At 41.3% G+C, this 24403-nt stretch overlaps 2 protein-coding genes across 4 annotated transcripts; one reads left to right on the top strand and one right to left on the bottom strand.

Annotated features, from left to right (window-relative positions):
- The first annotated feature begins 839 nt into the window (after nucleotides 1–839).
- On the top strand, nucleotides 840–12882 carry calcrl2 (calcitonin receptor-like 2). Of its 2 annotated transcripts, XM_029156291.3 has the most exons (13): nucleotides 840–991; nucleotides 7451–7508; nucleotides 7607–7766; nucleotides 8155–8262; nucleotides 8390–8502; nucleotides 9002–9093; nucleotides 9217–9346; nucleotides 9494–9647; nucleotides 9729–9789; nucleotides 9897–9963; nucleotides 10072–10290; nucleotides 10415–10456; nucleotides 10620–12882. In XM_029156291.3, exons 1-13 carry the CDS (start codon nucleotides 945–947, stop codon nucleotides 10914–10916), a joined length of 1548 nt encoding a protein of 515 aa, XP_029012124.1. In that variant the 5' UTR covers nucleotides 840–944; the 3' UTR covers nucleotides 10917–12882. The 2 variants fall into 2 exon arrangements, with proteins under 2 accessions (XP_029012124.1, XP_055366107.1); XM_055510132.1 differs by lacking the exons at nucleotides 840–991; nucleotides 7451–7508 and having other exon boundaries at nucleotides 7630–7766; nucleotides 8114–8262.
- Nucleotides 12883–13018: 136 nt separating this feature from the next.
- On the bottom strand, nucleotides 13019–24070 carry plekhm2 (pleckstrin homology domain containing, family M (with RUN domain) member 2). Of its 2 annotated transcripts, XM_029156288.3 has the most exons (20): nucleotides 23513–24070; nucleotides 22328–22434; nucleotides 21986–22095; nucleotides 21766–21865; nucleotides 21529–21616; nucleotides 21253–21427; nucleotides 20594–20653; nucleotides 19136–19424; nucleotides 18255–19049; nucleotides 18106–18175; nucleotides 17712–17802; nucleotides 17517–17581; nucleotides 17334–17422; nucleotides 17026–17158; nucleotides 16708–16898; nucleotides 16220–16285; nucleotides 15912–16071; nucleotides 15618–15797; nucleotides 15339–15455; nucleotides 13019–15219 (listed from the first exon to the last, which is right to left on the bottom strand). In XM_029156288.3, exons 1-20 carry the CDS (start codon nucleotides 23570–23572, stop codon nucleotides 15082–15084), a joined length of 3084 nt encoding a protein of 1027 aa, XP_029012121.1. In that variant the 5' UTR covers nucleotides 23573–24070; the 3' UTR covers nucleotides 13019–15081. The 2 variants fall into 2 exon arrangements, with proteins under 2 accessions (XP_029012121.1, XP_029012123.1); XM_029156290.3 differs by lacking the exon at nucleotides 20594–20653.
- Nucleotides 24071–24403: the final 333 nt, after the last annotated feature.

A 24403-nucleotide genomic window follows, 5' to 3' on the forward strand; every position in this document is an offset into this window, starting at 1 on the left:
TACCTTAACACTATCATTGGTATTAGTATAAATCTCAAAGGTAAACCACAGTACAGCAGTTATTTAGTTATGAATGTGTCAGCCCAAGGTACATCCCTACTGATTGCTTGGTTTCAGCAGCTGGTTGCTGCTGAAAAAGAAACTACCACAAATCAAATCAATAAGCGATTTGATATTGATGATGTTTTAATTTGTTCACTTTTTAAATCAGCTATGCAATTTTATTTCCTTGTTATTTCAGAAAATAGAAAACAGAAAAAGTACACTTTGTGGTATACAGTATGTACACTTTGATGTTTGACTCAGTCGCTAGATTAATTTAGAGATTAAAGTTAGATTAAACCCTACCCATTCCCTATAATAAATTATTATTATTTCTAAATATGTATAAACCTTTCCAGATTTAACTAAATATTATACACAGTGGGTTATGCAGCAACAGCAGATGGCATTGTTGTACTTTAGTTTTTACAGCTCATCAATTTTCACAGGGCTCATTGGCCAAAGATGTTTTATGAGACATGACAACTTAATAATAATCATATCTATCAATAAACCCTTTGCTGTTTCTCTTATAACCAATAAAATAGTTTTATGCATTTATTGTATTAGAATTATGCCATTATATGGAAGGTTCTGGCAAGAAGCTGAATTGCATAGTTGGCATACAGAAAATCTAGTAGGAAAAAAAAGGCAATATTGTTGGTCCAAACTAGAGACAGTCACTGCAATAAGAGTTGCTTGTACTGCCTATAGATTGAAACTGTTCATTCCATTACTTACTGTATTACAACAACATCAAAGCAGGTGTATTATTTTGAAAGTGGTAACAGGAAACTATGTGTTTGCTTCTGCACCCAGCTTGACTGCTGTAGAGTGGTTGGGGTTGGTCAGTGTTGACAGAAGGGCAACATGAGACGCTTCTCTGCCCCGATCATGCAAGCATGGGAATATTTGTTGGAAAAATCAGTTTGACACTTTCACAGAAAAGGTAAGCCAGCATTCTCTCTGCTTCTGAAAACCCTCCAGGCATGACTTATTATTGGGGAGTTTTTCTTAGGGGGGGGCAGTTAAGTGTGACTATGTGAAGCGTGTTCATACAACTCTGCATGTAATATTACTTTATCCTTCTTTAGAATAAAGTACATATCACTGGAGGTGTTTTGCAGTAAAGCATAATAAGGCAGCCTAAGTTAATCACTGATGGGATTACAACACTAACCTATTTCACCAAAATTAAGAGGAACATGAATGTGATACTGTCATGTATAAGGTTGTAAACCATATCAGTCAGGATAACTGCAGGTTAAGGGAAGGTCACAGCCTGGACTCACTTCTCTGCTTCTGCAGTTTAGTCCTTAGCAGCATGTGAATGAAGCCATAGGAGGAAAATAGAAATTAATGATACCGTAATGATCATTTAGTGCAGCTAATAAAGGTCAGCAATGCCAGGATTTAGTCATCAAGTTAGTCTATATTTACCTGACACACAGCAATTAAAGGCAACTGAAGTTACAGGTGAATGTAAACACTTATTATTATCTTATTAGCTTTTACAGTGGACCATAAATTATTATTCCTTAGGAAATAAAAAACATGTAAAAAATAAATTTGGTGGTGAAGTCTGCAACCTTGTCACAGGCTTCATATTTCTCTTACTAAGCAGTTCCACCAAAGGGGGATTCCTGCCTTAATATCTCATAAGTAATTGTTTGTTGAGAATTTCACTAATTGCTTTTTTAGGGATTATTTTAAAGCAGAAGTGATTTTAGAGAATTTGCACGTGTTTGTGAACCAGTGCAGTAACTTAATCCTCATTAATAAACTTAATTTAAAGGCACAACACTTGTGTTGTTTGATAATAAAAATGAGCTAATGAACAAATAGACCCAATTTACATTTTGCATTTGAGAGTTTAACAATATTCATCAAAGTATAGGTATAACCTGTTCCCAGTTGACTGAATGTGCCTGGGTTTTTTCTTTATAATTTGCATTTCTCCACTGGGATTTTCATTTTTTTACATACACATTAGCATTTACCTGTAAACAGCACATACTTTCCGAAGTTGCTCTTTTCAAATAAATTGTTTTTATGTCGCTTGCTGTGCCTGCACCACAAAGAAACACTAATGCACTGTTATATGTACAGTATGTACAGTATACTTGCATCTGTCTAACACTCAGTAATATTACTCCTTGCTCTGTGTTTATTTTGTGTGTTTTGACTATAAATAGCTCAGTTTGTGTGCAGTGTCTTCAGGAATATCTTTTACCCCTCCACTTGAAGCCAAGTTGTAAAGCCAACTCTTATTTTGACTTTCGAAGGGCTCAACATAATTCCGGGAATTGCATTTGCTCGTGGGAAAGATTCCCCCCAACCCACCAGTGTCCCACTGTGTCTTTGACTGGAACAGGCTGCTCTTGCCAGACAGTTATCAGTGTATTTATAGGTTTTTTGGCTTTTGCCCAAGTCCCAACCCCCAACTAACTCTCTAGCCCCCCCCCCCCCCCCCCCCCCCCCCCCCCCATAAAACAAACAAGCTAACAAACCCCCCTCAAGCAGATGAAAAAAAACGTGTGTATTTTAGTCTCAGTGATGGATAGCTGACACGTCAACCTTGTGTTTTTGTTGCTTGGTGGCTCAGTTGGTAGAGCGTTTTCTTGGGGAGTGGAAGGTTGCAGGTTTAATGCCCCACCAGAGCACCAAGTTTGTCCTTGAGTAAGACACTTTGCTGCACTGTGGGTTAAAATGAGAGTAAATTCCCCATTGTGAGATCAATAAAGTTCAATTATTATTATTATTACGAAAATGTTGGAACTGACTGTGTACAATGTGTGTGTAAAAAGGCTCCATCGTTGGTGATTTACCAGCCATGACACCGGATCAGAGTAGAAACTTATTTGGGACTTGATTTAAGGTCACCTCATGGAGGTCCAGTTTAACTCACTGTTCAGAATGTATCGCAAGGAATGTCTCAGGATTTGACTTGAATTAATGTGGTTGTGAGCATGAAGGTTGTTAAGTAAACTCAATGTCTTTTGTTATCTTGTGTAAAAGCGATCTGATCCCACATCCCATTGAGTGCCCCTAATACATGTGGGCTACATGGATAAGACTTTGCCGGATGCATCAAACACAGTTATAACCAATCAGCTTCTTTGCACCGTTAGAGTAGCTGGTCCACCAAATCGTCTTGCAGCGATATGATGTTTTTCCAAAGATATGCAAATGGAGTGTGTGTTCACGCACCATCATTTTTTACAGAACAACACAAATGAACATCCAGGTGCATTTTCAAAAATCTCCCTTTAGGAGACAAGGAGGATTAGATGTCACTTAACTATTGTGTCTAGGGAGCAACTGCAAGTTTTCCACATTCTTTTCTGCCTGTGCTGCAGGGGACACAACATGCAAAGCTGGTCAGAGCTATTTTAAGGTCCAGCTATGGGAAAATAACGGTTTCTGTAAATCCCGGTTCTCGTACTTGATTTATCAGGTCAAACTGTGTAAAGACCCCACTCTGAACAGAACGTAAGGCCCATTCCAGCTCATTTTAACATCGGGGGCAGAGGGTACAATGACATATACAGCGCCAAAATGGCGGAGGTGCCAAAATGCAACACTGTATCTGATGCAGATGTAGACCACGTGTTGGATCACTGTCAGGACTAACGGGGGCATTCGTTTACTGCATTCAAAACATTTGTTCTGTGAGGGGGCTGTGCATCCAGTCTCCGCCTGCACATTTCAGGACCTCGTTTGACCTGTAATTGAACCTGTTGCATAACAGACTTTTGTCTGTTTCTTATGCGCATACGTGCTCTATTTCAAAGCAATAACCTAATTTCTTATAGCAATTACCTGTTTTCTGTCAAGGCTATTGTTAGAGGCTCGAACATGGACAAATGTTTTGTCGCTGCACGTTGGAAGATAAAACGTTGATCATAAAAAGTTGATCTCCTTGCTGCCTGATATTTGATATTTTCTGTTTTCATATTGGCTGTGACCTACTTCACCCTATGAAAGTCTCTCCCACGTCCCTTTGTTTATGTGCAACAATGGGTTATTTTGAACCTGATGGGTTGTTTAAAAGTTTAGAGCAGAGTGATGGAAGGAAGTGTTTGAAAAAAGACAGAGGAAGACAATACTGTCTTTCTAAACCTTCATCCTTCCTCCACGCTCCTTCACTTACTAACAGCTAACTGATGCCTAAATTACAACCAGCGGTGGCTCCTATTGTATGTCCTTCAGTGAAACTCAAAGCCACAGTATGTAACTTTAGCCAGTGCCAAAATAAGTCAGTCCACGGCTGTGCCCAGTCACCTCACTCTGCTGTGGACCACTGCACTCTGCCCAACACATGAGCCAATTGTTGCTATAAAGCTACCTTCTGAAATTCTCTAAATCAGAAGGATGATCGTCAATAAACTCTCTGCTCAGTGAGTCTGAGTCTTTAGAAAACGAAACTGTATCTTTTACAGCAGACAAAAAAACACTACACTGAGGCTAAATGTGTTGTGCCGACAGAAGACCCTGACCTCTAGGTTGGGATCCAGTGCACTAAATTAGCTCACTGTACGCTGTGAAGCAGTAAGCTCTAGTGTCTTAAAGACTATATTGAGTTAGAAGAGTTTTTTTTCTCTTAAAGTTTTCTGTTTACAGAATAGTACAATCTATCACTATGAGCAATAAAGTAATGTACTATTGTAATTACATGTGTAATTATAGTCACAAGGAGAATAAGCACCGCATGTGCATGTAAATGCAGCTTAAGCTCTTATCATTCTTAGGCATTTCACCTGGCTTCACATTTTGCTTCCTTTGGATCCTCTGATATTGTGTTTCTGGAAATCTGTACCGAAAAACAACTGTGTCACAATCAGCCTACTAAACATTTCCCCGCAGATCATATCAAACACTTCTCCACGATAAAAACCTTAAATTTAAAACAATCCCGTGACGTTACTATTGAAGTCATTCTTTTACAGTTGTGCTGCTCGTGGTTCTGGTAATAAGGAGTGCTGGGGTCAGGACTAAATCCTGTTTTACGTCACAGCAGCATCTGCAGCCCATTTCCCAGGGTGCAAGGGCCAATAAACCTAAATCTGTTACAGCAAAACAATATTTGCTTTTCCCATCCTCGATCTGATGACACATGGCCCCGGGAGGGAAGCATCAATCTGGGATCAACAACATGACATGACATGACATGATGTAGCCTTACAGTGATACCAAGATTTTAACTATCAGATAGAAAGAATTCTACTGCAAGATACTGCAGCTCGTGAGGCCACATTTCAATGTGGCCTTAAGTGTCTCTCGCCTTTTGCCCCACTTACGCTAATGTTCTTCCCACCTACACATTTTTAGCTGTGCATCTTGTAATTAGAAATGTCAGCCATCCATCAATTAATAGCTGCATGACAGACCTAAAAGGGTGGAACGCTGCCACAGACAAATTGTGGTTTTGAGTAGAGGTCTCACAGCCAGGCAAAGCGCTTTCTAAATGAGTATGTTATTATTCTCCTGCTGTGTTGCCTGTTGGCAGGTGTGGTCCGCATGTGAGGCTGCATCCTAATGTGTCTCAGGATGAGTTGTTAAGAAATGAAATTCCTGTTTATATCAGTCCAAAATGTTCTGACATTCAGCAAGAACACATTGTTCTAGTAAAAAGAAACCACCCGGAGCCGCTCTACAAGAGAAATGCTTTAAGGTTTAGCGCCTAATCTTGTAAAACCACTGGCATTGTCTCGCCTTGTGATTCTGAAGCTGATACATAGAATATTTGCCTCAAGAAATGCCTGTTTAATTTCCTCAGTCGATGTTTGGCCTGCGTCTTTGTCCCTCCTTAATCAAATTAAACCAGCCAATATTTTGAGTCCTTGTTTTTCTGCTTTCCACTTCCTTGCTATGCGTTTTAGCTCAGTTACACTGGTTTGAAAGCACGATGTGTGTAGAAAAGAGAGAGTCAGATATCGTCATCATTACCTCAGCACGAATGTTTGAGGTTTGGTAGTAAATCGTGTTTCTGGAGGCTCAGAGGAAACCAGCCGATGGTTTTCTTTCTCATTTCCTTATGTGGTCTTGTTTTACGTTCTTGTACATGATGTGCTTCTTGCTTAGTTTTGTCTCTGCAGCTGCTTTCGGACATGTAAACCAAGCAAATCCAGTTTTCCACTGTCTGCCCTCAGATGTCTAAACATCAAACTGCAGAGAGAAACAAGGATTCCTTTACAGGAAAAAGCATCGAGCTATTGGAAGGCGTATCAGCAAACGTGGCAATCAGGAGCTAATAATGCATTATGTGTGTGTCATTGGCTGCGTCCAAGTAGCTTCAGAGAAATGCGGGTGAATCATAAAAATGAATTTTTACAGTATCTATACTTCAAACAGTCAGGGTGTTTCACTTGTGCAATTCCCAGAAAACAAATACCAATGAAAGTGTTTGGCCACAGCTTAAACGTAGATTAAATGTTGGTATCAGTGGCGCACAGCGAGCGTGCCAGGTTATTATAAAATGTGTCCTTGAGTCTACGGTGTCCTGATCACAACCACAGGCACCTACAGCACACAGAAGGAAGGGCATCTGTTGTTCTCTCTGAATTGAAGTCTAATTCCAGATGAATGCCTGTTTTCTGTCTCTGTGTGTCGTTGTTATTTCCATACACAACCTCAAATCACTATAATGGTTTGGAATTTTACCACTGCACTGATGTTAAAGCACTCCCAGATGATCTACCGCCCCTTCATCTCACTGGAGGAACTTCCATTTCAAAAATGTTATTTAATCTACAAATAAATAAGACTCATCCAGCCCCCTAACAGCATCCCGGCATCACCTACTCTGTAGAAGTGCAAATAAAAGCGTTTGTTCTTTTTTTTTCTCTGAAGCTCTTGTTGGCAAACTTGGAGACCTCTGACCTCTAATTTCCCAGTTTTCTCTCCATTTAATGACGAATAACATTGTTATTTGAAAAGCAAAAAACTGAACAAGGAGCAGATTCATCTTAGTTTCTCTCTCTCTCTCTCTCTCTCTCTCTCTCTCTCTCTCTCTCTGTTTTTCTCATATGCGGAACAGTTCTTTGACCCTCGTTTGGTTCATTGGATCAAAACACGAAAGGGAACTTGCTGCTCTTTAAGCAATAATAAACACAGATCTGCTTCTGTGACCCTGAGCGGACAGCGGAGGCCGGTGGCTGCTGCAGAATGAACTTCCTGTGCCAATAGATGAGAAAACACACGCTGCAAACAAACATCCATGAGCATGTTCAGAAAACCACGCACTCACAATCAAAATGTGACCGTTTCATGCGTGTTTCTACAACCCTGTGCTTTTTATTATACGTGAATGCCCCCGGTGTTTAAAGGTCTGCAGTTTCTGAAAAGGTTGCAAACTCATTTTCACATGTATATTAAACATAATCCTTGTTCCTCTTTTGCCTTTTAGAAACATGTGGAGGACTCTGATATTCTCACTGGTGGTTGCGCTGGTGCTGGGAACAAACGTCAGTACTTAAGAGAACACCAATGGTCTCAAATGGAGGAGGGGTTCTCACACATTTAAAAGGCCTCACAGATGTTTGTCAATGACTCCTTGACACAGGTGTCTCAGCCTGAGGACGAGCCCTCTGCAGGGGTCAAGGATGAGCTTCAGGAGAATTTCAACGACATATCCACAATCTGGGGAGCTTCCAGACCGCAGATCCTCGCTGCTCAGTTCGAGTGTTACCTCAAAATCATCCACGAACCACAACATCTAGAAGGTGAGAGAGAGAGAGAGAGAGAGAGAGAGAGAGAGAGAGAGAGGAAGTGAGTCTGAAAGAAAGGAAACGTGCCTTTTGCCTGCTTACTCCCATTTTCTGCCACTGTGCAACCCGGCTTCCTGCTTTCCGTCCATTGTCGACACTAGCTGCGTTCAGACACCGTTTATTTAAGCATCGTGACACAGTTTGAACGCATACATGCATGTAACATGACTCGTTCCGGCTGCCTGGTGTAAAAATGGAGGGGTCCCCGAACCCGGCGATGCTGCGATGAAATGTGAACCGCAGACAAACGCAGTAATAAAACGGGCTGATAAATTCCCGCCGTGTTTCATTGCCGCCCACAGACGCTGTATGTGGGGTTCTCACGTGTCACTGCCCTCTGTAGGGACCTACTGTAACCGTACGTGGGACGGCTGGCTGTGCTGGGGGGACTCGGCTCCAGGGACTAACGTGCAGATGTGCCCGTCATACTATATGGACTTTGACCCCAGTGGTGAGGCCTTGACATGTGTGCACGTGCAGATAAAACTCCATATGCACTGACATGTACTTTACTATGTTTTATTCATCGTTCATCATGCATCAGCTGTAGCATTTGTGTAACGTTCCGTCTTCAACAGAGAAGGTTACCAAGGTGTGTAACCCCGACGGCCAGTGGTTCCACCATCCAGAAAGCAAGCGGATCTGGTCTAACTACACCCAGTGTTCAATCCACACTAATGGAAAATTCAAGGTAGAACAGTGTAGTGAAAGTATTGGGTGTGAGATTATTTCAAGTGGATAATTATGTTTTGTGGATGATTGATTTCAGTCTTTTACTGTCAGCAAAACATGAATCTTAGTCCTTTTAGAAGTTGTGTGATGCATAAATGATAAATGAAAAATCATTAATATTACTGGACACGTCACTAATTTTACAACACTGCTTGATTGACATTAAGTGTAAATAATAGTGTAAATATAAAAAATGCAAAATGCTTCCGCTTTTTTTTGTGGGCTTTAAAAAATGGAATCTGAGCTGACTTCAGGAAATGGCACCAGAGGGGTTTAGAACAGATGTTGACACACGATAGTGAGAGGTTGCACTTGCTCGGACAGCTGAGCGCGATAACATGACCCGCGGCTCACTGGAAACCGTGAACTACGGCTAACAAGCTGAGCACATCGTGCAGAACCAACAGTCCAGTCTGACTGGAACCCGATTTTTTGTAACTTTGGATGTTGTCCCACAGTTTGCCATCAGTCTCTACTACCTGGCCATGGTGGGTAATGGCCTTTCTATTGTTTCCCTGATCATCTGTCTGATCATCTTCTCCTACTTTAAGTAAGGAAGACTTTTTTTAAACACATATCATAAATGTATGTATGTGTATTTTTCTTTCTGGCATCAGAGAATAAGCTCCGATGTTCATTTTCACTTAGCGCTGCCTGTGTTCCGGTCTTTTAGGAGTCTTAGCTGCCAGCGAATCTCTCTGCACAAGAACATGTTCCTCTCCTTCATACTGAACTCCATTGTCACTATAATGTGGCTCTCGCTTACAGTGGATCGCACCGGCGCCGTGAACACCAGCAACCCTGTGAGCATTGCATGATTCCTTGTCTTAGAAATGTCCTATTTGCTTATACAGTCATACACTGTAGTCCACAGCTTTGTGTATTAACCAAACTGTGGGTGGTTCTCCCTGGTTTTCATGGGTTTGAGTCATGACACACTGCTTTGGCAGGTGAGCTGTAAATTCCTGGTTGTGCTGAATCAGTATACGTCTGCCTCCAATTATTTCTGGATGCTATGCGAAGGCATATACCTCCACACACTCATCATAGTGGCCGTCTTTGTTGGGGAACAGCAGCTCTTCTGGTACTACGTCCTCGGATGGGGTGAGTCGCCCAACAGAATATGCATCAACTTAAAGATATTTAAGATGTCGGTCAGTTTGTCTTTCTGTTTTGTACTCGTAGGGTTTCCCATAGTCCCTGCTGTCATTTACGCTGTGGCTCGAGGGCTCTTCTACAATGACATGTAAGATGCTGCTGCCCATTACTGTCTATTGTACTGGGACTGGTTTCCTGTAACCTACGGTAGCTGAGGTTTCTCCCCTTCACTTGCTTTTCTTTTTGTTTCTGCAGGTGCTGGGTCAGTTCAAACACCCATTTGCTTTACATCATCCATGGGCCCATTCAAGCTGCACTGCTTGTGAGTACTTATTGATAGCGTAATACATGCATCCCATGTAATACACTAAACCTTCTGTTGTTGAACTGTCAGGCCCAGGAGTGCAACCTTTTAAATGTATCTGCCCAGGTGAACCTCTTCTTTCTCCTCAACATCGTCCGAGTCCTGGTCACCAAGCTGAGGGAGACCCACTGCGCCGAGTCCCTGGCCTACATGAAAGCAGTGAGAGCCACCCTCATCCTCATCCCTCTGCTGGGAATCCAGTACATCCTCTTCCCCTGGATGCCCCAGGAGCGCATTAGCCGTTGCATTTACGAATTCTTTATGAACATCTTCTCCCATTTTCAGGTAACCTGAACAGCAAAACTGCAGCTACCGTAGCATTCAGAAGCTGGAAACTCCCAAGGAGACCCATACTATAACACTCACTGCATTTACATTTAATGACTTAATTTCTTCTGTTGCTCTGCAGGGCCTCCTGGTGGCTATTATATTCTGTTTCTGCAATGCTGAGGTATAAAGGAGCTCTCCTACTCTAAACTATGTTGAACTAAAAGCTAGAATCCATAATGTCAGCGTTAAACTATTGCTACCTAGACTAAACTAAACTAAATCAAATTAAAGCTAGCCTATAATCACATTGTGTCATTTAAATCCACTCGACTGTTGCTGTCCAGGCCCAAACAGCCCTGAAGAGGAAGTGGGCTCAGTGGGAATCTGCGTGGGGTAAAACTGGCTTGGGACAAACCCCCGTCTCCAACAACCACTTCAACTATCACAACAACTCCTCCATCACCGAAAGCAGCCGCGCCACCATCAGCTTGGAGCATCCTGCTTCGCCTGCTGCGCCTCCCGGACACAGTGAAAACTGCTTCTTCCCGACTAAGCACTGCAAAGAGAACGGGGAGCAGAACAACGGCAACGTGCGCAGCAACGGAGAGGTGGACAACAACATGGAGGCCACCGACATCTGACCGCGCAGCGATGGGGGCGGTGGTGACAGAGCAGAGGGTGCAGCTGAGCGTTCTGGGGCAGTGCATCTGGACTCACGTGGACTGATGATAAGAAATATTTATACTGTATAAAAGTTTCATCCTGTAACCAGACTGTACTGTGGTACTGGCCTTTGTCTACATGCTTTCTTTTTCTGGAATCAAACCGGCTTCTGTATTTCATTTAATGTTTGTTTTTCCGTTGGTGAAGAACGTTGAGAATCCCAAAACTCCCACCTTTTTTTGTGTTTGTGCATTTTGTTGACTTATAAAGTCTCTGGGTTATAAAGTTTATACTGGCTCCTTATACAGATTTATTTTATAAGTCTGTTTTAAGTCATTAGTTTAAGGCAAATCAAGTGCTCTCAGTGAAATAGAGAATTATCTATGTGATAAGGGCTCCTGACGTTCATGCTTCATAAACACAGCTCGCGCTCAGCAGAAAATATAGCAGGTCCAGTCTGTGTGGGACGTAATTCAACCCAGTGCACTTCTTGGAACTGTATTATGTCTGGCACATTATCGATCACGCCTCTTCCAATTCAGACTGCGAGCTGTAAGTGCTGAAGGCCGGGACATCATAGTCAAGTAATGATTTCACTCTCGTAGACGTAAGCAGTAAACACTCATATAAGGATAAGGAAACAGTGAACAGTACTGTACTGTGAGTGAACAAAGTACTTAGGGTGTGTAAACATGTGCTTGTGTTTTATGACATAACCCTAATTTTTAATGAAGCTTAAATAAAGCACAGGGCAATGTAACACCATAGGGAAATGCTTCAGCAGACATCACTGTACTAAAATTGTGTAAAAATCATCTACAATTTGCTGGTAGTAGAGATTTAAATTCTGCTATTGCTTTGCTAAGAATGTACACTACAACACTATTATTGTTGTTTGCTTGTAAACTTTTATATTAATATTAATCAAGCTTTTGAATTTTGTTTTGCTGTATTATTGTTGCCAGATTCCTTTCATCTAATGCAATTTATCTAATTTAATACAACTTCACCTACATGTGTACCATCCTTTATTCATACTGACAGGCTCCAGCATCTGTATTTATTCTACAAGTCTTATGCTTCGAGCTTCAGCCAGCGTTAAGAACACATCAGGAGTCCTTGTGTTCCAGTGTGGATACAGCCAGGCTCACGCATGGGAAGTCATCTACACCTGTAGAAGGTGGGGACTGCTTTTGTCCAGAGGTCTAGTCTAGTCCTGCACGTTAATCACAATGGGCACATTCTCAGAACACTTGAGGAACATTCCAATAATACTAATAAAGACATGTTCAATTGACGCGTATTATTGTATATACATCTTTTTTTTTAAGCTGCCCAATTTGCATGGAAAGAAAGCTGCTTAGAGTTCATTACAGACAGAGCTAATGAATAACATACTAAGAGCATTATTTGTAGTTCAGTCACATGTATGTTTATTGCTCTGCTCTTTTACATTTTTCTTTAGTGGATTTTTTATGTATAAAAAAGATACACATAAAGAAGAGGTTCCAATGAGATTATGGTGCTAACCATTACATAATGAACCCACATGGAAAGCATCAGCTCTGTTACAAAATTGATAAGGTATACGTTTATAGCAAATAAACTTTATCAAAGGCACACAATTCGTACATTTATACACAGTAACAGAAGTAGTTATGTTAATTGAAACGCCCCCTGGTGGCGGATATCTATCTATACATCTACTGTGCATCTGTATTGGCTATATAGAGATAAATATCTCTAAAAGTATTTCTATTGGTTATTGAGAAGAATATAAATAATTTTGAATGTGCCACTTTTTTGTTGAAATGTTAATCCTGCTTAATATTATTTTTTTCCAGTGATGCCTTTTGTAAATCTTGTCTTTTGGAGGAAGCCTGTGTCATTTCCGGTCCAAAAACAACTTGCTGGTTGAATAAAAGTATTCATTTTCAGACATTACTATGTGTGTGTGCATGTCTGTGAGTAACAGAATAAATGTACAGCAAAAATCATAGTATACTGTATATACACAATAGTATCAAGAGCATAGGTCATAATTACATTCATTTACATAATTTCATCCACTTTATTCGGGTCTGTTGTCCAGTCAAGAGTTTATTTGTACATTCATTAGCATTATGAACAGTATAAAGTTTTATGGACATGCATCTTTGAGTGTGAATCTTAATTATGTTATATGCAATTATTACGGTATTTACAATGCCATAAAATAGCTGAACATAATACAAATATTGCATGCAGCATGCATTAAAGAACAAAATTAAACAGTGCCTTTTCACGATGCATGAAAAAGTCATTCATCACTAGCCAGCAGTGTCTCCCATTCATTACACTGCTAACCAACCGACTTTCCTCTGTACTCTTACAGTTCCCTCTGTGCTCTACCAGCCTTTACGTATTCCAGTGGGGGAGAGGATTTTGAAATATACAGACGACCAATCCTTCATAACAAAAACGTAAAAACCTTGACAAGTGGCATCAGTAGCAGTTAACAAATTCTGAAAACAGCTTCATAATACCTTAATATGCTGCATAGAACGTGGCAGGACCTCCCGCACACACCCTTTCACCCCAGGCAAGAGATTTCAAATATATCCAATAGCAGCAAAAACGTCAAAACATGTCTGTGACTTAAGGTTTTGCATGTGAAATACCCTTTTTGACCTGAGATCAAATTTCTTTGTTAAGAGCAGAACACGAGTGAGACTAAGTGGCACTTCTGAAAGCTTAAAGCACTGATTAATGCTGACTTACGAGTAACACAGTGTGACTGAGACTGATATAGACACTGGACAAACGTGTATAGGGCTTCTTCAGTATCATAGTATTCTAAATTAAACAACTTGGAACTAGGAACAGCATTATGTTGCAGTCAGAAGATTAAGGTTTGATACCAGCACAGCATGTTTTTGACTTGTCCAAAAGCAGCTACGATGATGATGATGATTGCTTAAACACAATCACTGTGCACAGTGTAAGGCATTTACAAAACTAGGTCTGAGTTTAAATAAATTGGCCATTTTGTCTCATTAAGTCACGTCAAAAAGATATAAAGGCAACAAAGTCGCAAGAGATGCCTCAGCCACCGCTGCTGGGTCAGTCTAACCAGTGTTAAAGACCGTACCACATGCATTATCATCTCCTGACCTTAATTTGTATGAAATACTAATTAAATAAGGGTTTTAAATATTTTTTTCAAAAGCTTGATAACAGATGAAATTCAGTATTTTAAAGCATTTGTCTGAGAACTGGTGCTTAGATTGGAAGATTATTTAAGCTTAATGCTATTTTCTAACTAGTGTTTGGTAGGTAGTAAAGCAGTCAGAGGTTCCTGAATCCAGCACATTATGACACCACCAGAAAAAAAATGGATTCTACAAACAAAGTGTTTGTTACTTGTTAATATGTCACCAGTAAAAACTGTAACATCTGGTAAAAGCTGAACTGAATCACTCCGAAAACTGTGCCATCAGCCAGCTGAATATTTTATTAGGTGTTCCCATTTCAGAAGAGGTGTTCCCACTTCTTCTGAAATGGAAATAAAAGAGTGTAACAACATTACCATTAAAAACCGGAACTAGTACCATTCCGAGACAATTAAATAAAAAAAAAAATGAAAAAAAGAACTGTGCAAATCTACATAAAAGTGTCCACCCATCTCTCGAGTGGAGAAAAAGGCAAATCTGTTACAATTCCTGAACATTTTTAATGGGACATTTAAATCGGTGAAGCAAGTAGAAATAGTGCAAGTGTTAATTATTAATGCGCACTTCATGTAAGATCAGACCTCTCTCCAGTTGATGTGCAACATGAATGTGAGGCTAATTCAATGGAAGCTGAAAAAGACGACAAAAAACTAAAAAATATGACACAAACATATAAACATAACAGACCGCGTGTTGATGCTGCGCAACATACTGTAAATAGTAATAAACGTGATATAGTGGGTTTAACACAGGGGCAGCAACCTCATTTAGATATGAAAGTCATTTCAACAAGCATCCACATTGATTTCTTGTTGCCTATTCTCACACGGAGCTACAGTATGTCACTGTTTAACCCACACACTGTGTCACTGGGCACCCGTAGACACATGTACCGTACTGTAAGTGTGAACTGTGTGTGTGAGTGTGTGCATCAACACCAGGGCTCACGCTGGGCTCTGCCTCGGGCCAAACTGTCTGCCCTCTGCCAGGCACTCTTCATCAGGGAGAGAGCCTCGCCACAACGCTTCTGCACCGCTGGATCGACCATGTCTCTGTGGGGAAGGTCCACCTGTGCAGCGAGGAGGAGGAGGGGGTTTAATTAGATGGGCAGCCACGCCAGTAGTTGGTACTGCCAGCACTCAACCACATAGTTTTTAAAGACAATAGCAATCTAAATTGTCTACAAACCTGGAAAAAATCTCTCCAAGCAGCGTCTAGAGCCGCCAGCAGTCGATCTCTCTCTTCACAGCAGCTGAAATACAAAACCCACGAAGGGAGGAACTGGGGCCGATCGGCTGAAAACTCCTATACACAGAACAGAGGAGGATGGGCAAGAGACAACAACAACAAGTCAAGTCATGTTTGCCTTTGGAGACAAATTAGAACTTATGTGGAAAAGATAATAATAATTTCCTGTTGTTAAAAATGATGCAACAGATTTTGTTGGTTTATCAGATGATTGCTTACAATAACACAGTACTCTTTGTCGGCCTCCAGGCTGACAGAGGTCACATCGTGAATATCAACACTGCCCAGTGAACGGAAGAAGCTCGTCTGACAGTCCTGATGGCAGGTTAGCAGCTTCTTGTCTGTCAGCACTAGGCAACATGGGATACATGGGGTTGGGGTCACACCCTGAGGGATAATCTGAAAATAAGAGATTAAATCATTTAGAAGATGTTTTTACAGACTCTGAACTTGTGTGTATTTATGGAACAGACAACAAAACTGAAAGATGCAGACACTGTCCAAGACTCCCACCCCTTTGGAGACGGACTGGCAGAGGAGCTGCATCCAGTCGGCCATCTCTTGTTCATTGTTGGCGCTGAGCTCCAGTGGAGGCCGCTCTGTCAGGATGACTTGGAAGGCATGGGGACGCTCTGTGCTGTTTGAGCGACGGCAACCACCACAGTCCTCTCCTCTGAAACACATTAGTGAAAACACTTTCATTTGCCTTGGTTTCTTTGTCCTTACTGTTATATAGTAGTGACCTTTTGGGAGAAAGAGCAAAACGAGATCAATACAATTTTTATTAGACATCATCGTGCTCCTTTTTAGCCGGAGCTCACCCCATAGTAACTGACATCAGAGGAGTCACGTCTGTTCTTTCTGAATACAGGTACAGTATTCCATTGCTGTAAGACAGAAAAAGAAAGTAATTTATATATGTAACAATATGTGACTTTATTTTCTGAAATATATAACAGAATCTTAAGACAAATAAAGATCCCTAATTCAGATCATTTCCATCTGGACATAAAGATGATTTCAAAATTATGCAAAGCACTGACAAACAGGTCTCATTTGGGATTCTACATTATACTGCACACATAGTGTCTGATCAGGCTGAGAGGGAAACTGCTGACCTGACAATATCAATATCGAGATGAGAAGTCAAAATGAATGTCCCTCTAATATGTTTTGACACTAAAAAAGGATATTTTCTAACAGTGTCAAGAAGTGAATGTAACATGTACAGTACTTAGATTCATTGTACTCTAACTGGAACATATTAATATGAATAGAAAGCCAAATTATGTGCAGGATTGTCTGTTACCTAAGAACAAGGTAGCAGCTTTTCCACAGCTCTTTGCCCAGGTAGGTGGTTCCAGCCCGATACTGTAGACACCCTTCCTTGGTGCTGGAGGACATTACAGAGTTTGGTGGGGCCCCTTTGGGCGATAAAGTCATGTCCATAGGATCCTCCCAGTGGACCAGTGAATAAAGCTTGATAGACACTTCATACACCTGAAATAACAAAGAAACCTTTTTTTATCTTTGGTTTTAAGGTCAGGCACAGGAGGAACAACTTAACCTTTTCAAAGTATTGAATATAGCTACTACAGTATATGCATGTAAGCTGACATATGTTTACCTCACAGTGACACTCCTGGGAAACGAACTTAGTAAGAGCTAGTTTTTCCATGGTAGCGTCAGTCAGAACACAGGGGTACGGAGGCTCACGACAGCCCTTCACCATGGTTGACTTGAGAACAGACAGGAACCATCTAATGTAACAAAGAGGATCAATATGATGAGAATTGTGCTCTGGATCGCTTTATAAAATCAACAGAAATACTTTAAAAAGTTTAATTCATGGCTAAATCTATATGTGCAGAGACATGTTAATGGCAGGCAAAATTCATATTTGATGCTTCCTATAAAATATAAGAATACACTCACAAAGTCAGTGACACATCAGCCGTGTCTAGAAGGAATTTTCTCCGTCTGTTGGTGCAAACCACTGTCACAGTCTGCTGGTCCAGGCCCACCTAAAGGAACACAAAGTTAAAGCTGCTATATGAGACACATAAACCCAGCTGTCAAGTTATGTGAGTCTTCAAGGTTCATGCAGAGGACGCTTACTGAAAGATAGTCCAACTCATTGTAAGACACGGCGTCTTCTACGGTGTACGGTTTTTCTGCTGCCCCTGGAGAAAACGCACACATTATTTGTTCAAACGTTGTGGATTATTGTGTAGGTCTTAAAACCTGCCTTGACCCAAACCATAGTGTGTTATTACCAGACAAAGCTTATGAGTGTGCTTTTTAGCCACTTACCCTTTCTTAGCAGGTACATGTAACAGTCAGTCAGTAGTAGGTACAGAGGCTGCAAGTCCCCCTCCATATGGCCTGTACTCATCCTCAACATCTGGAAACATGAGAACAAGAGACTGATTAGATGGTAAAACAAATTAGCTACTACAAATACAGCAGACAGCTGCAGGGTTTAGCACAAATCTATAAAGTAGGTTTCACCACTACATTAGTCAAAAGTGAATTATGAAGTTTCAGAGGCAAATGCTACATTATAATTGGTGCTAAAGCAGCTTGTTGTTCTTCTACAGTGCAGGGCAGGTCTTAGGTAAGAACAGGGTGTCAGGCAAACTAAACATTGCAACACTTTCACTGAGCAAGAATCTACAACCTCTTATTAAACAAAGATTGCAGTCACCTTAAAGAGCTGCTCCTCGTTCTCTCTGAATACATGAATCATGAGAAGAAGCAAGTGATTGTTGTCCACCCTTAAAAATGAAAGGAAATAAAGATTAGGCACAAATTAAACAATGTGAGAGCAACAAGTCCTTCCTTTGGATCTCATACTTAAACTCTGCAGGGTGAGAACTTTCTGAGGGACTAAGCTTCTCCTCATCTCCTTCTTGTGCTTCTTCATTAACTGTGCTCCTCTCTGTTTGGTCTCCTTGTCCATCTTCCCCCGTCTTCACGTCGTGCTCCTGTCCTGCTGCCGTTTTTGTTTTTCCCTCATCTTCAAGGCCACCTGTAAAAGCCTGCGACTGGCTAAGCCCTGTAGGGTCATAGCAGCCACTACCCGTGGGAGAAGATTCTGGACTGTTGGAGGTAAAGCAGTGCAAGTCTGTAGCCGAGGGAGAGCCCTGTAGGAAGACATCTGTGTCCACAGAGGAGCAAGGGATGTCTCTCTGGACTGGGTCAGGTGGCTTGCCCCCCGAGTCCTCTCGAAAGGGCTGCTGTGCAGGAGGCTCAGGGGCCTGGTTATAGCTGTCGCTGTTTTTCCTATCCTCCGGGTGCTCCCAGGGGTCCTCCCTATCTAAAGCGTTGTTGAGCTTCTCCACAACTTCACGCAGTGGTTGTCCTACATTGTCCATGGATGTGTCTGTCATCTCTGGCAGCCGTAAGAGGCTTTCGACCCCATCTTCATCTCTTTCCTGTGCAACCTCTGATCCCACCCTGCTTCTCCTCAACAGTTCTTCACCATCCACCTGAATTACAGTGCAATTTAAGGAATCTGGATCCTCACAAGCAAAAAGGCTGTTTTCTATGTCCATGTGATCAGAAGAGAGTGAGTTCTGAATGCTGCTGCTGGAATCTGTGGAGCCTTTGCCACGTCGTTTTTTGGCTGGTTTTCTTCTTCTGGCCACCCTGAAAGAGCAGTGGTTAGCTGTGCTTTCTGTTTTTGTCATTGTAAATTAACCCGAGACCTTACAAAACTACTGACACTACTGTACCTGATGACCTCTAGCTCATTACTGGTGGTCTCTGCGTCGTCTCCATTGGTGGTACTATTGTGGTAGTTGGCCACGTGAACTGGTGTGACATCGGCTGAAGTGTTGGTGGTGTTGGTGTCCGAGTCCTCATTGAAGGGGTTATGTCTGGAGGTAGGGCTGTGCGGCGAATGATGGGTTGCTACCTTCACCTTGACTGTTCCAGCAGTAAGGACCACTGCTTCACTGATGACTGTTTGCGGATCAGAGCCACTGGATCGCGGGCAGCTGGCTTGATCAGTCAGGTCCCCCTCTGCCATAATAATCCACAAGAAGATATTATATTAATGCAAAAGCAGCAGTTGTCCACATGTCCTTTTGTGTAGTGAGGCAATACACTTTGTTTTGGGCTTTGTCTGGACAGGAGAGTTCTTTCTATTCATTGTGTTCTAGAGGCCTTCGTCCATTTATTACCATTGATAGTCAAGATAAACCTGAGAGACAGTTTCACCAAAACTTTGTGTATTCCTTCATCAGCATTGCACAATAAATGTTAGGGGCTGCAGTTTTCTCTGGCAGAGAGACACCAAACAATGCGTAAGACATCAGGTAGGCACAAGGCAGTAGCTTTCTTTACAGTGGCACAGATCTAGGTTAAATAACACTACAGTGGTGTTCAAACTGCACAGTTAACATGGTGTTTATCTTAAATTCTCTAACGTTATGCAGCCAGAAAATATGACCTGATAATTTAGATCACAGTGAAATGCCAGAGGTTTTAAGCTCTGAATCAATTTAGAAAAACGGCTTAATGAGTTAAACCTAGACTGGTGCCACATACAGTACAGTATCAGGAAGTAAGGGCATCCCGATAAGGAAAGACAAAACACAGCACACCAGACATTACACACAGTACTGAAGACACACTGGACAAGGTGAGTACCGGTTATGTCAGGCATTTATCTCGCTGTAGAAAATAACAAAGCAGAGTAAGTGTAAGGATCATACCCAGAATAAGTAGCACATGCAGAACAATTCCAATCCCTGGCAACTTAAACTTACCAGTCAACATATAGTGGATAATGAAGTCTTTTTGCTTAATCCCTTATTTAAACTCATCCAAATGTGTTATCTAAAACCACATAGCCTGTCACACTGCAGCTACTATGTGTGACAAAATATTTTAAGTTACAATTCAATTAGAGAAAAATTATTTTTATTTTTTTTTATTTTAAAAGGGCAGCATATTGGGTGGTTCATACCATAATAAACTACTGTCCCCTATTTAACCATCCACTCCAGTAAACATAACAATTAATACACATTTACATATAAACATGTTTAAGTGCTGACTGAAGCACCTTGCATGCAATAAATATAAATAATAACAGTAGAGTGGTCATGCCAGATATAAGAAATGCAAAGAAAGAGGCATAGAAGGGACAAAGGGGTGGGGGAGGGGTTGTTTGACCAATGTCCCACCTTCCCAGTCTGCACTTGGCAATGACTGCAACACGGGGAAGATGTCACCGAAATCATAATCTAAAAAAGGGAGGGATAACATTCAATATTAGAGAAATGGAATGAAGACAGTAGAGAGGAGATTGAAATAAAGACACACAACAAAAACATGACTTTGGTATATGACACAACTGAACTGATGGGGACAAAAAAAAAAATGACTGGGAAGTAAAAGAGGGGAACTTGACTCGTGTGGGCCAACAATGAATATAGTGGCCGAGTGGTGCAACCACCCAAAGGGGAACATTCTGTAATCACCAGCCGCTGCACAACAAACCAAACTTTTAACAAAATGCATTTTGGTGGAAGTGAGTCAAAGTCTGACATCTGCTTCAACGTGCCAGTACAATAACAACATTGTATGAATACTAAAGCATGAGCGTGTACTACTCCAACAGGGTCAGATTACATCCAACAATAGAACATTCCCTGCATAGTTGTTCACCAGGAAATTAACATTATAAAATATTATATACAGCCAGAATGGACGCAAGAGACCATCAACAAAGGGCTCTCTTAAAGCTAACAAGGTAATTCAGCAGAGAATATGGGACAGAGATGTGACTTTGCAGCAAAAGCAAAATACAGTATAGGGGTTAGAGAAGAAGAGGTCAGCCTACCTTCACTAGAGGGGGCTATAGCACTGTCATCCCACTCCAGGTTGGTGGAGTAGATGGAGGTAAAGGAGTGCAGGGACAAACTGTCTGAACTGGGGAGCCTTTCCTCAAAGTCCAGGAGATTCTGAGGTTTGTAGTATTCTGGCATGTAGGGAGCCACGTCTAGGTAGGGCACATCCTAAACCAGCAGGACACAACAACAACAACAACATTACAGACATGATACTAACATTTCAGAGCTGAATTTCTGTTGATATTGGAAGATAACAATATGCTAACCAGCTCCAGATCAAAGCGAATAAACTCTAGGCCGGACACCAATGTGAGGAAGAGTGTGAGGTGGTCATGGCTGCAAACAAGTGCATTCCTAGAAGAAGAAAAGAACTGTTAACCCTGTGATATTTAAGATAAATTTTCTACAGGACCAATAAAGGATAAAAACAAAATGCAGCATTTTCTTATATTTAATGCTTTATTTGAGCACCTAAGCAAGATTAGTATAACACAATGACTTACTTGAAATAATATTTCTGCAGAAGACCTTGGTTCTCCTGGAAAAGGCGGAGGTAGCTCTCTAAAGAGCTCTCGCTCAATGCCAGGTATAACCATGCACGACCTACAAACACCAGAAGAGTTTCTTGTTCATACATCCCACTGAACGGTGACAGATGCTTTGCTACTCAGGTTTTGTATTTGTAAGGGGAAATAGATTTAATTTGTACGAATCATGTCTCACTTCGACCAAGGTTGGTTGCTATATGCTGAAGCTCATCTATCTGGCGCACAGCCTCTCTCCTGGTGAAGTGAAGGACTAGGACCCAATAGCCGGAAGAAATGTCCTGCAGCCTACAATGTATGAAACAGTTGATAGAACCACAAGCATGTGATAACACTAGAACTACCTTATTGCATTTGAATAGTAATAATCGAGAAAATATCACATAATTATTATCTGATTAGTCAATTTAAGGTTAAACACTATTAAACTGCTGAAGAAGTGTGTAGGATTTATAAAACAAACCAGATTCACATCTGAGCTATTCTATTTTCACTGTGGACCATTCACTAAGCCTCTTACCCGTAAAGCAAAGCATGGTCAAGGTGTTCACAAAGGCGTTGTAAAACGCGGTCATGATTCCTAATAGCCGGAGTCTCATCTTCACAGGCTGCAAAGTAACTCTGCAACTGCAAAGGCATAATTTCTCTGTCACTATGAAGTAAAGACATCAGACTGAAGATGCTATCTGAATACATAGAAAAAACTTGAAGAAGAAAGAAAGAAAAAAGAAGGACAGTTACCATAACTTCTAGATGAGAGGAAACAAATGTAAAATAACATTCATTAAATAATTCACTTTCCAAACAATGTGGCTGAACTCTTGATTTAGCAGCTTACAGTTGTGGATCTGCAAAGGAATGTTACTTTTTTCAACCCGATACCCAAGAATAAGATTTAAAATGTAAGTGGAAGTGGAATTTTGTCTGTTTGTGCAGACTGCATGGTGTTGCGGTTATCTCTATATGGACCTTATCCTCAGCCACAGCCTTCCTCTCAAAGGAAGTTATTTAAGAGCTTTGAGAGATATAGAAATCATCTTGGCAAATTGATGATGAATTTATTGCATTATTTTGTAATTTGACTATCAGCAAATGGAGAGCTCCTTTCAAATCCAATGTGCTCTGCTGTAAAAATTCACTAGACTACTAAACTACACTGCAGTGTATAGAAAACCCTTATTATACCTGCGAAAAAGAAAATCTCAACATTTAGAGAGGTTTGGAAAATCATGACACACCAGCAGAGGAGTGAGATGCAATGCTGTCTGTCAGGTTATGAGAAGTAGTTTGACAACAGCAAACATACCGATCTAAAATCAAAATAAAAATAAAACTTAAATGGAAAGCAGGAGCTGAGATATATTAGTTACCCATGTGGCACAAACGTGTAAGTGATGGTTACAGGTGTGTTTACAACACAGACACAGGGGTCTAGGTGCTACTACTGATCACCATCTAAAACGGAAAGCAGAACGTGACCGCAGGGAAACCAGAGCTGCAAAATACACATCCGACTTGGCAAACAGTAGGTTTTCGGTTGTACGTTCAGGCAGGGCCCTTTCTTTATACTGAGCCGTGTTGTCCCTCGACTTGAAAGTTGCCCTTTGTGGCGGTACAGAAATAATCTAACAGTAGTTACAACACATGAAAACACGTTAGTTCTGCTATTATGTTTAAATGTGCCGACCCATCGATGAGCGCTTACCTTCTTGACAGACATAGAGATGTTTTCTAAGATGCGATCCTTTACTTTGAGCTGATCCATCCCTGGTCTGTTGGCAGCCTACAGCAGCCTGTCAGCTGACTCCAGAAGCACCGCTCTTGTTTTGCTAACGCTAGTGCCGCTCGCCTTTAGCCGCTTAGCTGCTTAACATCGCCCTATGCCGTTGGCCGACAGTAGTGCTGACCGCTGTAAACACTGAATTGTTCAGCAATGCTAACACCTAGCCGCCATAACGCCACCAGTCAATCAGCCCAAATTTTTAGCCTCGGACAACGGGCGCAGTTAACGCTAACGCTAAGCAAAGCTTAGCTAGCCTCTCATTAGCACGTAGCCGGCGGACTCTTTTGACGTTACTCATCCGGGAGGAGGAGGACATGCGGCACCGGTTAACAACTTCTATCCCAATGATACCATTTTGAAACCATTTACCGCAGCGTAGTTTCACCACTTTGCAGTTAGTTTAAAAATATCTTCCCAATTTACCGGAATGGTTATTTAAAATAGTTACAAGCAAAAAGGTTGACAGCTCTAAGTCGGAACCGCCCCTTTAGAGTTACGTCATCGACAGCCTCGATACTCAACCCAGTGTATGTAAATAAGATTAATAAGTAATGTACTCAACTCCTGCACCTAAGGCCTATAAATTACACCGTGTTATTTCAATCAGACACAGGACGGCTAGAAGGTTACAAAACAAAGAAATGAAAAAAGAACTCAAAGATGTGCTTTCACTTGTGAACTGACACAATCATTCTAATCTGATCATGTAAAGTACCGTGGCTCTGCAAAACTATGCAGTTGGGTTAATTGGAGGCTGGAGTTAATTTCTGTGCGTTGGCCCTGCACGTCTGAAATGTTTAGTCTTCATGTTAC

This window comes from Betta splendens, chromosome 7 (genome assembly GCF_900634795.4).
Source record: "Betta splendens chromosome 7, fBetSpl5.4, whole genome shotgun sequence".
Taxonomy (NCBI): domain Eukaryota; kingdom Metazoa; phylum Chordata; class Actinopteri; order Anabantiformes; family Osphronemidae; genus Betta; species Betta splendens.

Excerpts from the sequence above, each read along its gene's own strand:
- calcrl2 (XM_029156291.3), top strand. The coding sequence starts at position 945 with ATGGGAATATTTGTTGGAAAAATCAGTTTGACACTTTCACAGAAAAG. Across the intron at positions 7,509-7,606 it reads CGCTGGTGCTGGGAACAAAC|GTGTCTCAGCCTGAGGACGA; the intron begins GTCAGTACTTAA and ends TCCTTGACACAG. Across the intron at positions 9,648-9,728 it reads GTACTACGTCCTCGGATGGG|GGTTTCCCATAGTCCCTGCT; the intron begins GTGAGTCGCCCA and ends TTGTACTCGTAG.
- plekhm2 (XM_029156288.3), bottom strand. The coding sequence starts at position 23,572 with ATGGATCAGCTCAAAGTAAAGGATCGCATCTTAGAAAACATCTCTATG. Across the intron at positions 21,617-21,765 it reads CTGCAGAAATATTATTTCAA|GAATGCACTTGTTTGCAGCC; the intron begins GTAAGTCATTGT and ends TTCTTCTTCTAG. Across the intron at positions 16,899-17,025 it reads CCCAGGAGTGTCACTGTGAG|GTGTATGAAGTGTCTATCAA; the intron begins GTAAACATATGT and ends TTGTTATTTCAG.